The sequence below is a fragment of the Melozone crissalis genome, unplaced genomic scaffold (genome assembly GCF_028551555.1).
Source record: "Melozone crissalis strain CALT ecotype California unplaced genomic scaffold, PUWL_Pcris_2 ptg000041l_1, whole genome shotgun sequence".
Taxonomy (NCBI): domain Eukaryota; kingdom Metazoa; phylum Chordata; class Aves; order Passeriformes; family Passerellidae; genus Melozone; species Melozone crissalis.
The window spans coordinates 6,142,868-6,157,489 of NW_026535819.1; the positions used below are offsets into that span (position 1 = coordinate 6,142,868).

The 14,622-nt window shown below is 51.5% G+C and overlaps 2 protein-coding genes across 2 annotated transcripts; both read right to left on the reverse strand.

Annotated features, from left to right (window-relative positions):
- Window positions 1–3,999: 3,999 nt before the first annotated feature.
- LOC128942196 (alpha-1-acid glycoprotein-like) lies at window positions 4,000–9,664 on the reverse strand. The gene is made up of 7 exons (XM_054284503.1): window positions 9,598–9,664; window positions 9,082–9,185; window positions 8,446–8,588; window positions 7,789–7,862; window positions 6,398–6,508; window positions 5,544–5,647; window positions 4,000–4,116 (listed from the first exon to the last, which is right to left on the reverse strand). Exons 1-7 carry the CDS (start codon window positions 9,662–9,664, stop codon window positions 4,000–4,002), a joined length of 720 nt encoding a protein of 239 aa, XP_054140478.1.
- A 2,039-nt stretch (window positions 9,665–11,703) lies between these two features.
- Window positions 11,704–13,809, reverse strand: LOC128942197 (alpha-1-acid glycoprotein 1-like). The gene is made up of 6 exons (XM_054284504.1): window positions 13,699–13,809; window positions 12,948–13,090; window positions 12,661–12,731; window positions 12,267–12,371; window positions 11,979–12,079; window positions 11,704–11,757 (listed from the first exon to the last, which is right to left on the reverse strand). The coding sequence occupies exons 1-6, from the start codon at window positions 13,807–13,809 to the stop codon at window positions 11,704–11,706; spliced, it is 585 nt and encodes a 194-aa protein (XP_054140479.1).
- Between the last annotated feature and the right edge of the window lie 813 nt (window positions 13,810–14,622).

Sequence of the window (14,622 nt, forward strand, 5' to 3'; positions counted from 1 at the left end):
TTCCATTCAGAGAGCTGCTTTTTCCATTCAGTTGTTTAACTTCCTGCCCATTGTTAAAATTTGTACAAACCTTGTGTAGGAGCTGCTGCCACACCAGGCTTGTTATGTTTACAAATATTCCTTCGGGTGGGAGACATTCATGTTCTGCTTCCAAGAATTGACATGAAATGTAACTTTGATCTATACTGGTTTGGAGGGCTGGTGGGCAGTGGTTTATCCAGCCAGGCTGAAGGTTACTTAAGCCAGCCTGATGAAGAATTAGGATTATTTATTTTTTCTAGGTTTAAGTGTGTCTCATAAACCCACTAACAAGATGCACTTACTAACAGAAGCAGCAGACTAGAGCCTGCATGCCTGTATCCTTTGCATGCCGGGGTTGGCTTGTCTTATTCTCTGCAGGGGCTTGGAAAGGGGCAGGAGGAGAGCCCTGGGCTGCCCGGCACTGTGATGCATGGCTTTGGTGAACAAAGACAAAACAAGCACAGCTCCTGTGCAGCTGTGCTCCCAGCACGACAGGAGAGCCCCTGCACAGCACTGCATGGACCATCCCAGCCTGCCTGGTGCCAAGGAGAGCTCGTGAACCTTTTCCAAACCCCGTGCCTATGCTGCTATCTTATCTCTTTAGACCTCTTGGTAGATCCACGTTCAGGTTTCCATTGGTGCCGTGCAGGCCCCAAGTCAGGAATGTCTGCTGTGGGAAGGGGTGTTAGGGAGAGGGGCTGTCACTGGGAGAGGGGAGATTTCAGTCCTGAGGACATGCTTGCTTGCCTTTCAAAGGGTGCTTTTCATAAGGCTAAGGGAAAGAGATGGCTTTAAAATTTCTCTGATAGCATTATGGGCTGCTTTAGTTAATAGGATCCAGCTGCTGAGGCCTGAGAGATCCTCACCCAACTTTTCATTTTGGGTAAAATGGACCAGCGTTGCATTCCACTGTTTTACTGCTTAAAGCATATTTATTTTGTATTTATTTGAACAGAGTTATTTCAGACTATTTTTATAGGTTTGTTTAAATATTGTTACTGTGCTTGTATTTCTCCTGTTTTAAGAAGTTCTCTATTAGTTCTTTTGCATCACACAGCTGAGTCATGGGGAGGGATGCTGAAATCACTTGTGGGGCTGGAACTGCCTTTCCCACGTCTGGGTTTGTTGCTGGAGGACCTCAGCCCAGAGAAATTGTGTAGCAAGAAGCCATAGGAGAGAAGGGAGCAGATGAGGAAGCAGAAGCTTGGGGAGAGGGTGCACTGTGAGGCTCGCCTTAGCTTGGAATGGCCTCTGTGCACACAGAAGGGCTTGGGGGGATGGCTGAAGGTGGGAAGTGGAAGGTGTGTGGATGTTGGATGTCACAACAGTCAATTAAGAGAGCTTGGGGGAGTTTTGAGGTAAAGGGGGAAGAGAGAAATCTCAGGGACTAAAGACAATACACATTTCCAGAGGGATGGAAGGAAACTTGCACTTGGACACGAGCTGCTACAGTTGTGCTTCGAGGCTGAATCAGCAGCCCCTGCTCTGAGCCAGTGCTCATCACGTGCAGGAGGACACTGTGGAGATGTGTGTGAGAAATTGGAAAAGGATTTGCTAGCACTCAAACAGCTGCTTTGTTTCTGACAGATTTTGGTGGTTCATGGAGTCTCCCAGGTGAGACTCTGCCTTCACTTTCAGTGCTGTAGCCACGTGGAAATCTAACCAACAATGGATTAGTGATATGATTTTTTTTTCACCCCCCTCTTCCTGAGACCTAAATTCTGCAGTGGCTCCTTCCTACCAGTGTGGCCTAATGAGAATATGAATATCAGAATGCAAAAATCAATGCAAAATGACAACCATCTTTGTAGCTGTAACCACAAATTGTTATAATGCAAATCTAACTCGGATTCTTCATGTAGGGAACAGTCTGCTAATAAAGGTCTGATAAAGAGATACCGTGTCTCCATCTCTTTCTCTGGTTTATTGGTGCTCTTTGGGGCCAGACTCTTCCTGGGGTAATTCTCACCAAGGACACTGCCAGTGAGAAGGATTCTCACTGAGGACATGGGAGAGCAGAATTCTTAAAAACAAAGCCAGCAAGATCAAGGCTGGTGATAGTGGTGATGAGTCAGGGATGTTCAGACTCTGTTTACCTTTCTGGGTATTGCTGGACTTTGCTCACCTCTGCAGTATCCACAACACTCTGTTCAGAGAAGTGAATTTCCCAGAAAAAACAAAGCTCTGCAGTCCAATTATCCCCTTGAAAGAACCTGGCTTATACCATTTCCAAAATAAAGGCTTTTTGTGCAAGTTTTTTTCATGAAAAACAACCCAGCCAGGAGCTGCCCTTGAAGGTCATTCAGGAGCCACAGCTGGTAGTGCAAGTGGCCTCTGATTTGGTTAACAAAACTTGCTCTGGGGGCCAGACTGGCTTTGTTTGTTCCTTATGTCTCCTACTGTAATTCAAGGCTTTTATTCAGCTATAAATCTGCTCATAAAGTCTGGGATTTTGTAATCTGAGCCACAGCTCTGCAGTGGTGTCAGCTGAGATGGGCCCTTGAACTGCAGCCCTGAAGGTGCTGCCAGCATCCCCTCAGCCCCCTGCCCTCAGGAGAGGTTGTGGGAGTTGTGTTTCACATCACAAGCTGATAAAGAGGTGGGTGAAACAAGGGCTGGCTGGCTCCCTGTGCCTCAAATCCTGGAGGGAATGGGCTGGACTTATTTTTTATCTTGCAGAAAGCAATATTGGGGGCACCTTCTCTACAATTCCCTGACACAGGAGGGTGCAGTCAGGCTCTGCTCCCAGGGAACAGGGGGCAGCAGGAGAGGGAATGGCCTCAAGCTATGCCAGGGGAGGTTCAGACTGGACATCAGGAGGAATTTCTTCACCGAAAGATTTGTCAAGATTAAAAGGGGCTACCCAGGGAGGTGGTGGGGTCCCCATCCATGGAAAGTGTCCAAGGAGTGACTGGAGTGGTGCTCAGTGCTCTGCTCTGGTTGACAAGGGGAGGGATTGGTCACAGGTTGGACTTGACCTTGGAGTCTTCTCCAACTTTAATGATTCTGTGATCTTATAAAATTCATTTTTGCTTGAGCAGTTGCTCCAAAGCCTTAACACTGAAATTCTGCCTGGTAAAGGCAGTTGGACAGAGACAGAGCACCCTGGAGCTCCAGGGGGAGTCACAGAGCTCATTGCAGCCTTCCCTCTGGCTTCTCTCATTTTCTTCCTTTTTAAGGAAGAGAGATATTTTCAGTGCTTAATTAAGAGCTGAGACAGAATTACTCTCCAGCCATGCAGCAGCAGCAGTCTCTAGTTGCAGGTGCCCATTTTACAATGGCAGTGATGGTGCTGTCCCCCCTTTGGGGCTGGGATAAGATGCCTGATGCCGGCAGGGGTGTGCTGGAAGCATGGACAGCAATGTCAGCCTTGGCACTTCTCATCTCCAGGGTGTTGAGCTTGCTGAGAAATCAGGAATTGTGACGTTTTCTCTGAAAACTAAAACTCCAGGCAGGGTTGGATTAGTACCCCTTCCCTGTGGCAGGGGGTAATTTCTCAGTGTCAGACATGGTGTGCAAACCAAGCTGTGGATGGACATGACCAGGGAGCACTTGCCTGGTCCAGAGGCTTTGGGCAGGAACATCTGTCCCTCCTGGCAGTCAGCTGTCAGGAGAACTGGGTGCTCCCTTTTAGCTGAACCCCCTTTTCCTCAGGCTGCGCAGTTCCAGCTCAGTTTCCACCTTCCGCATATCCCAGTTACTCCTGAAATGCGTGGTTTGCTTGTTTAATATAGTCAATGATTGCCCTCTCCTGGCTGGTCTCTCTTACTGCTGCACCGCAGCGCTGATTTTTGGCAGAGCACTTTTCCAGGCTCAGAGGGAAGCTCCAGGCTGACTCTCCCAGCTCAGGGCTGGATGACACACAAGGTGAACTGGGTGTTTGTTCTTTTTTTGCAAATCTTCAGAACCATTTTCTCTCAAACAACGGGCACCAAACAGTGTTTAATTTGAAGGAAAGGTTTATTGGCGTGTGTGGGGTCAGTTCCCTGCACTCTCAGGCCGGGGGGTGCCTGGGGCAGGGGATGCTGTGGCTGCAGCCCCGGGCTCTGGGTGGGGGCTGCTGCTGCCTTCGGCTGCTTTCACTTGACACACCTCCTGTCAAAACAACAGAAACAGGGGAAGTGAATCTGCCAAGCTGCCAGCAACAGAGAGTTTACTCAAGAAAGACAGAATTTACTCAAGAAAGACAAAATTTACTCAAGAAAGAAGGATTTTCCTCTCTCCTTTTAGCTGATAATGTCTAAGAGGGCTTTCCTGTCCTGTCCAAGGCTCAGACAATGCTTGCCCAGGCACTCAGCTCCTGCTGATGCCATTTTCCAGGCCTGTGTTAGAAAGAGGAAAAAGTTTCTGGGGCAAGTTAGGATATGTGTGCTCTGAAGGAAAGGGAGAACTCAGACTTTGGGGGAAATAAGTAAAAACCTTGTGGTTCTGTTAATGCCTGCAGCTGACAGGGGCTTTGTGAAGCTGCTCCTGTGCTCGGCGCACATCCACCTCCTTCAGCCTGATCACAAAGGGCCCCAAAATGTTTTCTGTGTTTGTTTAGTTGGTTTTTTACTCCTCAGGTGCAATGGCTTACTTTGGCCAGTAACTGCCAACCCTAATTGCACCAGAGCTTGTAAGCACAGACACTCCTGACTAATTCCCCTCATTTTGCCCATATTTAAATGTGATCCAGAGATTAACTGTGATCCTGCAACCCGCCCCCAGTCCCCAGCTGTGTGCAGTTAATGTAGACGAGCTGGGTTCTGCCTCCCAGGTGCTGCTTGTTTGCTAAATTGGAGAGGAGACCTGCCCCAGGTGCAGCCCCATTCCCAGGGTTCCACCCTCTGTCCTATTCTCCATTCCCCTGAACTTCTGGGGCAGGTTTAAAAGCAGCTCCTGAGGCTGGAGAGGTGTTGGGGACAATGTTGGATCCAGCCTGGTGGCTTTCAGTGGGGTTTGGGCACCTCTGAGAGCTCAGAGCCTGCAGATGTGGGTGAGCAGGTGACCAGCACAGAGCAGCAAAGGTAAGATGTTCTTCACCTTCACTTTGCAAACAGGAGCCCCTGCCAAGCTGACTCGGGGTCTGGTTTATTTCCAGGATAAAATGTCTTAAATTAGGTGGCAGAGTGAGCACTGGACCTGGTTAATGTTTTAGTGGAAAACCTGAAGGAAAAAATCCCAAGAGCTTCCTGCCCTTTCTGCAGCTTCTGGGGCAGCTGGCCCTTGCTGGGGGGCAAAACCAGGAATTTCAAGGCACAATCAGTAACTCAGGGCAAAAATGCCTTGCCTTTTCCCCCTGGCAGGGATGGCAGGCTGTTAGCAGGGCTGCCAGAGGACATGCTCAGTGCAGGCATTTGCTTTAGGGCTGCTATTTCAGACCTCAGTTAAAGAGAGCCTGTGATGATTTAACCCTCTAAATAACTTCCAACACCTTGAAAACGTGTCTGAGAGCCCATTTTGGAGCTGGGGATGCAGGGGGCTCCTGCAGCCCTGCCTGGAGGTGGTTTTGGTGGTTTTTGGTGGTTTTGGTGGCTCAGTACCGTTTTCCAGGGCGCGTACACGATCTGCTCTGCCCTCAGCCCCAGGCACTCGGCGTGCTGCTCGAATTCCTCCCGCTCTGCCGTGCTCAGGCTCAGGTTCCTGGCTGGAGAAGGATGTGTCAGGTGTTAGGTATGGCCTGGTGGCCTCAGCACAGCCCTTGGTGTCCCTGTCCTTGCTGCCCCAATCCCCAGCAGTGCTTGCAGTGGGTGTGCTCTGTGTGGAGGTCTCTCATCCCCACAGTGAACCCACCTGAACAAAACCAACCCTGAGCATCACTCCTTTACCCCTCTCCCAAAAAACTCTGGTCCTGCTTGCTTAAAGGGGTTGCAGGATGGTTTGATGCTCCTGAAGTGTCAGGAGGGACCAAGGTGGAATATGGAGGCAGTTTTCCAGCTGTGCCTTCAAAATCTCTTAAGGAACTGCTTTGCAGCCTGGCAAGGTGATGGGGAGCCCTATTAGGGTCAAAACCTGCTGCTTTATGGGTTTGTGGTTAAATCTGATCAGCCTTAGCACTGCAAAGCCATCTGATGTGCTCTGCCCTGGGAGGTAAATACCGAAACATCATGGTTGGCTTGAAAATATTGAGATTTTACAATGATATCGATGCTGAATTGTGTTTGCTTCCTGTTCTTTGAATATTTATGCTGTAAGTGGGTTTGGTCTTTAACTTGCTTTTCCTGCTCTGCCAAGAGATGTGGGGTTTAATGGGGTTTGCAAATCCCCTGACCCATGGAGTGTTGGTCTCAGGGAAGTCACTGTTGGTGAGACCAAGCTGCTCTATGGCTTTAGTTGATAACTTTGTGTGTGGGTGTGCCATCATAGATTTAAATGACTTTAGGATGGAGTTCCATACCGTACAGATACTGCCCCAAATAGGTCCTTTCCCTCTGCATTTGGTACTGGATGAGTAAAAGGTTTTCAGAGCTCGTGTTCATCAGCATCCCCTCAGTCTGCTGGGTCATGGCTTGGAGAGAACAGATACAGACAGAACACACAATAACTCAGATTTGCAGTGCTGCAGCAGCAATAAGCTCCAGGTGTGGTAGCATTAGTAGTCCCTGGGATTCAGCCTTCAGGAAAAATGTCCTGAAACAGGGTGATTTTTTTTGGCTTTTGGTTTATATAAATTGTATTTCTTAAAAATGGGGCTGGGGTGTGAAAGAGCCAAAGTCCCCCAGCTCCTGTCCTGCTTTTGGGATGTGCTGAGGGATGGGGTGTGCTGGGACTCAGGTGTGAGGGGTCAGTGCAAACATGTCCCGGGGCTGCAATTCCCACCCCAGACTGGCTCACCCCACCTCCTCAGCAAGGAGGAAGAGCTCAGAACCAGAGAGGCTTCATTAATCCCTGAAACCTGCCCTGGGTGTTCCCTCCTGCCCCCGAGGGATTGTGAAATCACAAACAGGATGGGGTTCTCCTGCAGGGGTGGGAGCAGGCTGGCTCCTGGCACAGCTTTGCTCTGGGGGTTTATGTGGCTGCAGAGCAGGGCTGTGACCCTGGGCTGCCCCAGGAGCAGCATTTCTGAGTTTCTTCACCTGCTCATTTCTAAAATAGTAGTGTTCTGGATGCTGTTATATAGGAATCAGAATATTAGTATTAGAATATTAGTATTTTTTTTCTTATTTTTGTGACCAATCTGTTTTGCTTAAAGCTAACAAAGTTATTAATTTCTTTAAAGCACTCATCAAAACCTTTATCAAATTCCCTTCATTTCTGTGGTTTCTGACATAAAGTGCTGACCTGAAACCATAAAGCAGCTGTGCCTACATTTATGGATATCAGAAAGGCTGCTAAGACATAAAAGCTAAGTTACAACACCAATACTAGTAAGGCTAATATCTAAAATTACTACAATAGCAAATAAATGAGCAGTATAACCAACTAATCCCTGTGTTATTTGCTGTTGTAGTAATCTAAAATTACTAGAATAGCAAATAAATGAGCAGTATAACCAACTGCTCCCTGTGTTAGCCTCACAATATCCTTAACAGGATTTCCACCTTGCAATCCCATCAGGCACACAGCTCTGGGGAATCACAATTCTGGGCTGGGTCCCTCTATTCCCTTTATTCCTGGTGCCCCCCAGGGGCAGGAATAACCTGGGTGCCCCCGGGTTTGGAGCCCACCGAGGCTTCAAACAGGCAGAGACTCTGGGATAAGATACATCAGATAATGTAAAACAGGGAAATGGGCCCTTTGTGCGTCTGAACCCGTGGGCTGGCTGTTAACCCCTTCCGTGCCACTCACCGTTCTTCACCAGGGTGGCGTTACCGGCAGTGACTTCCAGGTAGGTCAGGTTGTGGGTATAACATTGGTCCCCGCTGGGGAGAGAGGGGAAGGGGGCGATGCTGTTGTGTGGAAGGAGCAGCAAAGCCCCAGCCCTGCCCCGGGCGCCTCTCGCCTCCTCCTCAGGGTTAATTCCTCTCGCTGTTGTAATCAAGGCCTTTCTCTCCCTGCAGTGGCAGCTCACGGTCCCAGCCTTGCCACTGCTCCCCCACCCCTTGGTGGTCAGGCGTTTTCCACCCTGGAATAACTGAAACCTCAGAGCGCTGCCTGTGTTGGCACAGAAAAATTCATCCCCGAAATTCTGACCCTGTGGGGGAACAGGCTTTGGTTGCTGGCAGGGTCAGCAGCCATGGCACAGGGACTTGTGGAAAGGTTTTCTCCTTGCCTGCAGGGCTTGGTGCCCGTGAGACCTCTGTGCCCTGCAAAACTTGTCTGAACCTGTTTGATCTGTTGAAATAAATGAGTAAATAAAGGGGACGAGGAAGAGGGTGCACAGAGCAGGCAGCAGCGACTCCTTTTGGAGAAACCACTCTGGAACAGTGCTCGCGTTTTGTGCTGGAGGATTTCAGGGCAGCAGCAGGCAGGGGATGGGTTCGGGGCACGGGGCCCGCATCTTACACGGCCACGAAGTGGCTGATGAGCAGCTCCTGCCCGCCGGGCCCCGGCTCCAGGCGCAGCAAGGCGTGGTCGATGAGCAGCATCTCCACCTGGTGCTGGGGGAACTGGGCAGCCCCCGCCACGTACAGCCAGGTCCCCGGCAGCTGTGGGTGGGGAGGGACAGGAGGGTTTGCAGGAGAAACCCTGGGATTTCCACCCTCCCCGGGGCAAAATTGATATTCGCGGATATTCCGCTAGGGCTCTTGCGTTGGCAGCGATAAGGTGAAATATTTGCAAATGAAAAAAAAACCAGCTGGGTGTGGGGGTTGGGAAAGGTGCTGGCACCGACAGGGACAGGACAGCCTGGCTTTGTCGCGGGGGATTTGCACCCAAAAACACCCAACCCGCCCGCCTTGTTTCTGGGGACCTGAGGAAACGGGGTCATTCCAGGTGTTCTGCACAGCAAACCTTTCCCGTTTGCTGCAGGTGTTCCACCGACAGTACCTCGGGGAAGCAGAGGGCACACGGTGGGGTTTTTTCCTTTCCCGGGGCAGACGGCGGGGTTTTTCCCTGTCCCATGGACACGGTGAGTCTGAGCAGAGCCCCCGGGCTGGCAGCAGGCGGGGGCAGCCCCAGCCCCGTTGTTTCCCCCCCTACCTTGGCTGCCGTGTCGCTGTCCGGGCGCTGCGCTCCGCAGGGCAGCGCATCCGCGGGGAGCAGCGCAGCCAGCGCCAGGACGGCGGCGAGTGCCGGGCCCATGGCTGTGCGAGACAGACGGACACACAGACAGAGCTGCTGGCTCTGCTGGGAGGGGACAGGATGGGCCGGCCGGATCTGCCCCGGTGTCGCAAGCGGTGCCCGGGTGCGCCTCGGGCTTGGCGCCCGCCCCGGCCGGGATGGGGCTGCGGTGGGAGCGGGCTGATGGGGACTGCGAATCGATCAACAGGCTGGCGATTGTGAATCGATAGGCTGGTCATTGTAAATCAATCAATAAGCTGGTAATTATGAATCAGTGAGCTGGTGATTGCCAATCAATAGGCTGGTAATTGCGAATCAATCAGTAGGCTGGGTATTGCAAATCAAAGGCGACTCGGACAAAGGGGAGAGAGAATGATGCATCTAACTCCATCATCAGAAGGCTAATTAATTACTTTATTATGATGTACTATGTACCTTGTATATAAACTGAATCTGCCCTGCACTCGCTCTTGCTCACACTGCTCAGAACTGCCCTCATCATCTCTGATTCTCTCCTGTCTGTCCTGTGATAGTCCCACACACACAGGCCAAGGGAACAAAACATCCTCACTTTGGGTGAACAATCTCCATATTGCATTCTACTTTAGCACAACACAGGCACAGGAAAGCGAGCTAAGAATTGTTTGCCTTCTTCTCTCTGTTCAGAGGGCATGTGGATACCACAGTTGGTGATGCAGTTACTGCATTTAAAACTTCAGCCTGCTCTAAATCTGCCCATTTCCCCCATGAGCAGCTGCTGTGGTCGCCTCTTGCTCTGCTGTTGAGATGTGCATCCTCTCCCAGTGCTGGTTTGGCTGCAGACCCCCCTCCCCAGTCTCAGGCAAAGCCCAAGGGTGTCACAGACATATTTTATGAAAAATCCTTTCCTTAGAATCTTTTCTCCTGAGAAGTTTCACCTTCTCCATGTTTTGCTGCTTTGGAATGTGATTTGGAGAATTGTTTACCCAGCATGTGAAATTGTTTTTACTTGATGACCAATGACAGCCACCTGTGTCTGTTGAGGCTGTGAGCAGTCACAAAATTTTATTATCATTCCTTTCCTTTCTACTCCTTTCTAGCCTTCTGATGAAATCCTTTCTCCTACTCTTTTAGTATAGTTTTAATATATAATTTTATATATATATAAATTATAAATATAATTTTATTTTAATATAATATATATCATAAAGTAATTAATCAGCCTTCTGAAACCTGGAGTCAAGGTTCTCATCTCTTCCCTTATTGGGGTTGCCTGCAATGCCACGCAAGGGGGCTTTGGAGAGAAGGTGCTTTTGCTGTCCTTGCCAAAAGTGGCATTAAAAGTGGTGTTTATGGGTCTCAAGGGTCACCCCTGTCCTGTTGGGCACATTCCCAGTGCAGCTCCTGATCGTCCCTGTCCTGCTGCTGTCCCTGTGTGCCACACAGGCAGGTCCTGTTCCCTGGCATTTGCTGTGCTTTTCCTCTCTGGAGCCTCCCTGAGCACTCTGCTCTGGCTCTGGGTGTTGGTTTTCCCCATCCTCTCCCCTTTCCCTCCTCAGGGACACCAGGGGAAGGGGCAGTGTCACCTCTTGTCACCGATGCTGTACCGGGAAAGACGTGAACAAGGAATTGTTATCCTCTTGATTTCTCAGCCAAGCCAATTACTTAAAGAAGAGATGGTTTGGGAAAAATAGAAACCAATTCTATGCTGACAGGTAATTGTTCTTCCCTGGATGATTTTATCTGAGAGTAAAGTTAGCTTTCCTTATGCTAAAATAAGAATCCTTGTCACTGGTTTCCCATTCACTGGCTGTTGCTCTCAAAAGAGTCAGTATTTGCAATGATTTAGTACAAGACAAAAAAATATTTAGAGGACACAGTTTGTGTCCACTGCATGAGTTTTCCTTTTTTAACTTTATGGGGATTTCTTTTGGAAATTACCCTTGATAGAATAACTGATGATGTGTTAGCCCCAGCCAATGCCGTATGCTGCAGCTGCTTGTTCAGGTGCCCCACAGCCCTCTGCAGTGGGGTGAGGAGAATCAGAAAAAGATAAAAAATTGTACTTTGAGATGAGATTGGTGTAGATGGAGCCTGGTGGGGTTTGGGAATGGAGGGTGGGGATGTTGAGGTGCTGGCAGTGCTGTGGTAGGGCAGGCCCAAGGGGGTTGGCAGATTTGTGTCACCCTCAGGGCTGGGGGCTCCTGTCCCAATGTCTGAGGCTGGGAGGGTCCCCTGGCACCCCAGAGCTGGCTGAGGGCTGTGCCTCTGTGCCCACCCTTGGCCCTGGCTGGGCTTTGTCTGGGTTATTATTTATTCTCATCCCTGGGTGGGTTTGGGGATGCAGCACCATGGGCAGGGCATGGAGGGTGTCCCAGAGGAGATGGAGCAGGAGCAGCCAGTGGGTGAAACACAGGACTTTATTTTGGGGTCATGAGAACAGTGAAACCGGGTGTTTAGTGCAGGAGGAAAAATCAAAACATGGATGGGATAAATAGGATAGGAAGTTCTGAGGCCGTGCTGGGGCTGGAGGAGGATGAGGATGGAGCAGCTGACCTGGGGTTACCCCAGCTGAGGATCTGCATTGTCTTCACCCCTGGGCAGGGGACAGGCGTGCTGGGGGAGAGAGGAGAGATGAGCTCCTGGGCAAGAGGAGATGTCAGCTCCTGGGGCTCACCCCAAACCCCAGGAATGGCCGGGCAGGGGCTCAGGGGCAGTGAGGATGCCCAGCAGGGAAGCTGTGCTGTGAGGGACTAAACTCCCAAAATCCCCCAGAGCCCCATCCCAGCTGGGAACAGAGCCTGGCTGGGGCTCACCCAGCCAGGAGGGGTTGGTACCTCTGTGGAAGCGTGGAACACCTCCTGCTCGGTGAAGCCCAGGCACCTCAGGTGGGCTTTGAACTCCTCCAGGTGCTCCTTGCTCACGTTGGGTGTCCGTGCTGTCAGAGAAATGGAAAGGCAGGAAGGAAATGGAGTTTTAGGGTTCTTTGCTCCTGGGTGATCCCTGCAGTGCAGATGGGGAGCTCACTGCCTGTTCCCATCTTTCCCCTCTCTGTACCAGGGGAAAAGGCGCTTTTTGCCCTGCTTGTGAGCACTGGAGGTGTCCCTGCCCCTTGATCTGCTCACCTGAGAGACTCAGATTTGGGGAGTCAATGTTGATGTGGTTCAGGATCAGCAGGTCTTTGTCGCTTTGGATCCGTCTGGCCGTGGAAGCCACCCCATTATCATCAACTGCAAGGGATGGAGAGAGTGAGATTTCCCCAGTAGTGAGGACCCACCCCACGCTGAGCCTCATCACCTTCCATCCTTGCCCCTCATCCCAGTGGGGACCACTCTGGTCCCACAGTGCTGCCACAGATGTGCTGAGTGGGGGAAGAAATTTATTTCCCCACCTCCAGATGTGATTTTAGGTGTAAAAGGCTCAGGGTGCCGCATACTGGGGGCAGAAGCAGGAGGGTTCAAGGGCTGGGTGAGTCCCCCATTTTCCCACTCCCATTTTCCCATCCCAGTGGATCTTTACCATGCACCAGGGTGGAGTTCTCCTGGAAGACCTGGATCTTGCTGAAGTTCCTCACCACACAGGTCTCATTCCTGTGGGGCAGAGAGGTCAGAGGTAGCAAACACCCCCCAGCTTGCCCCAAGCAAACCTGAGGGATTTGGGACATGAACAGGACTGCAGAGCTTCAATGAATGAGGCACAGCTGCTCTCCAGTCCTGAATTTGTGGGGTGTCTCAGCCCAGAGGGTGGAAATGCCCCTGGGGATGGGGGAGCATGAATCAGATCAGGGCATGACTCCCTGTCCTTACATCCTGATGATCTCAGTGATGTTGAGCTCGTCCTCGTGGCTGCCAGGAGAGAAGGAAAACGCCTCAAACGTCACTGCTCTCAGCTCTGCCAGGTGAGGGGGGTACCTGGAGGCACCAGCGATGTAGAACCACTGTCCCAGGAGCTGCAGAGGGGAGCAGAGAGGGGGAGGTTGTGGGGCTGTGCCAGGTTCACCCCCAGGCACCCCTGAGGGAAAGCAGAGGCTGTGCCTGAGTCCCAGGCCAGGGGCAGGGGTAGGGTGGGATCCAGGCTTGGTGAGGGTCCCTGGGCTTTGTCTCCCTTCTGTTGAGGCACTGCCCCAGCTCCCAGCATGGCCAGTTCTCTCTGCAGTGCTGTTTCTCCTGCTCCAGGCCAGGCTGTCATTGCTTCCCTCCCATTAAAACCTCCCGAGGGATTCAGTTCTGTTTATGCAGTGAAGGGTTTGCGGATGGAGACTCCTGACCTGAGCCACCACCACTTGAAGGACTTAAAATAGAGTGGTGAGGCACTGGGATGGTGCTGCCCAGCCTGGCTGGCTGGGAGATGGAAGCAGGAACCCCTCAAAAATGCCTGGTCATGAGATTATGGGTGCAGAGCTGCAAGGCTTCACAGGGAAGGGGATTATTTTAGGAAAACAAGCATGGACAGGCAATGAGATAAAGACATGGTTCTCCCATGACCTTCTCCTGTGTCCATGAGGGCTGGGGGCTGACAGGAAAGGAGAGGATGGTCCTTGGCTGAGGCAGGGCTTACCTGAGGGATGGTGCTGCTGTTGAAGGTGACAGGGACGAGTGGGGCGCAGCTCTGGGGCTCGGTGGCCAGGGCCAGGGGCAGCCCCAGGAGGAGGGTGAGGGTGGCCAACATGTCCTGGCTGTGCAGGAGGATGCTCCTGCTCTGCCAGCTCAGCCCTGCCCCTTATATAGGGCTGCCAGCAAGGCTGGGCATCCCCAGCACCAACGTCCCCGTTCTGCTGCTGGGCTGTTTGCTCAGGCATGAAGCAACAGCAGGTGGAGGAAATCCAACTTGCAAAATCTTGGATTTCTCCAGCACAAAAGGGGGAAACAGCCCCCCCTTGCCCCAGCCTAATGCTTCCCCAATGCAGGCTTTTGTTCTCAGAAACTGCAATTAATTTTGTGGGTGCCTGGCAAAGCGCTCGGCAGCTTCAGGTGTGTTTGGAGAGCTTGGGGACACTGAGGGCAGCAGGACATGGCATTCCCTCACAGGGCAAGGGAACCCTGGTGGAGGTGGCTGCTGGCAGCTCTGAGAGCTTTGGTGCACACTCACCTGGTGGCACAGGGGCTGCACAAGGGCTCAGGTGTGCCTTGGGAGGGCAGGGGCCATGGGGAGTCCATGGGGGCTTCCTTGGCCGAGAGGCAGGGAACCCATCAGTGCAGAGGGCACTGACCTTTTCTCTTTTTTCTTTTCTTTAAAAAACTATAAATTAGGCTCAGACCTTTACAAAACCATAAATTACCACTTCTTTAAATGCAGCACTTCCCTGTCTAACAGCGCCGTGCAGCTCCCCTAATGTTGGCATCGCAATTAAGCGTGGTGATTAATTAATTAATTAATTAAGCATATTTTCCTTCACGCTGCCCTCAGCAGCTGCTCCATCCCGGTGGCTCGGGGGGCACAATCACCCAGCCGGGTTTCGGTGCAGCCCCAGCCCGGCCGAGC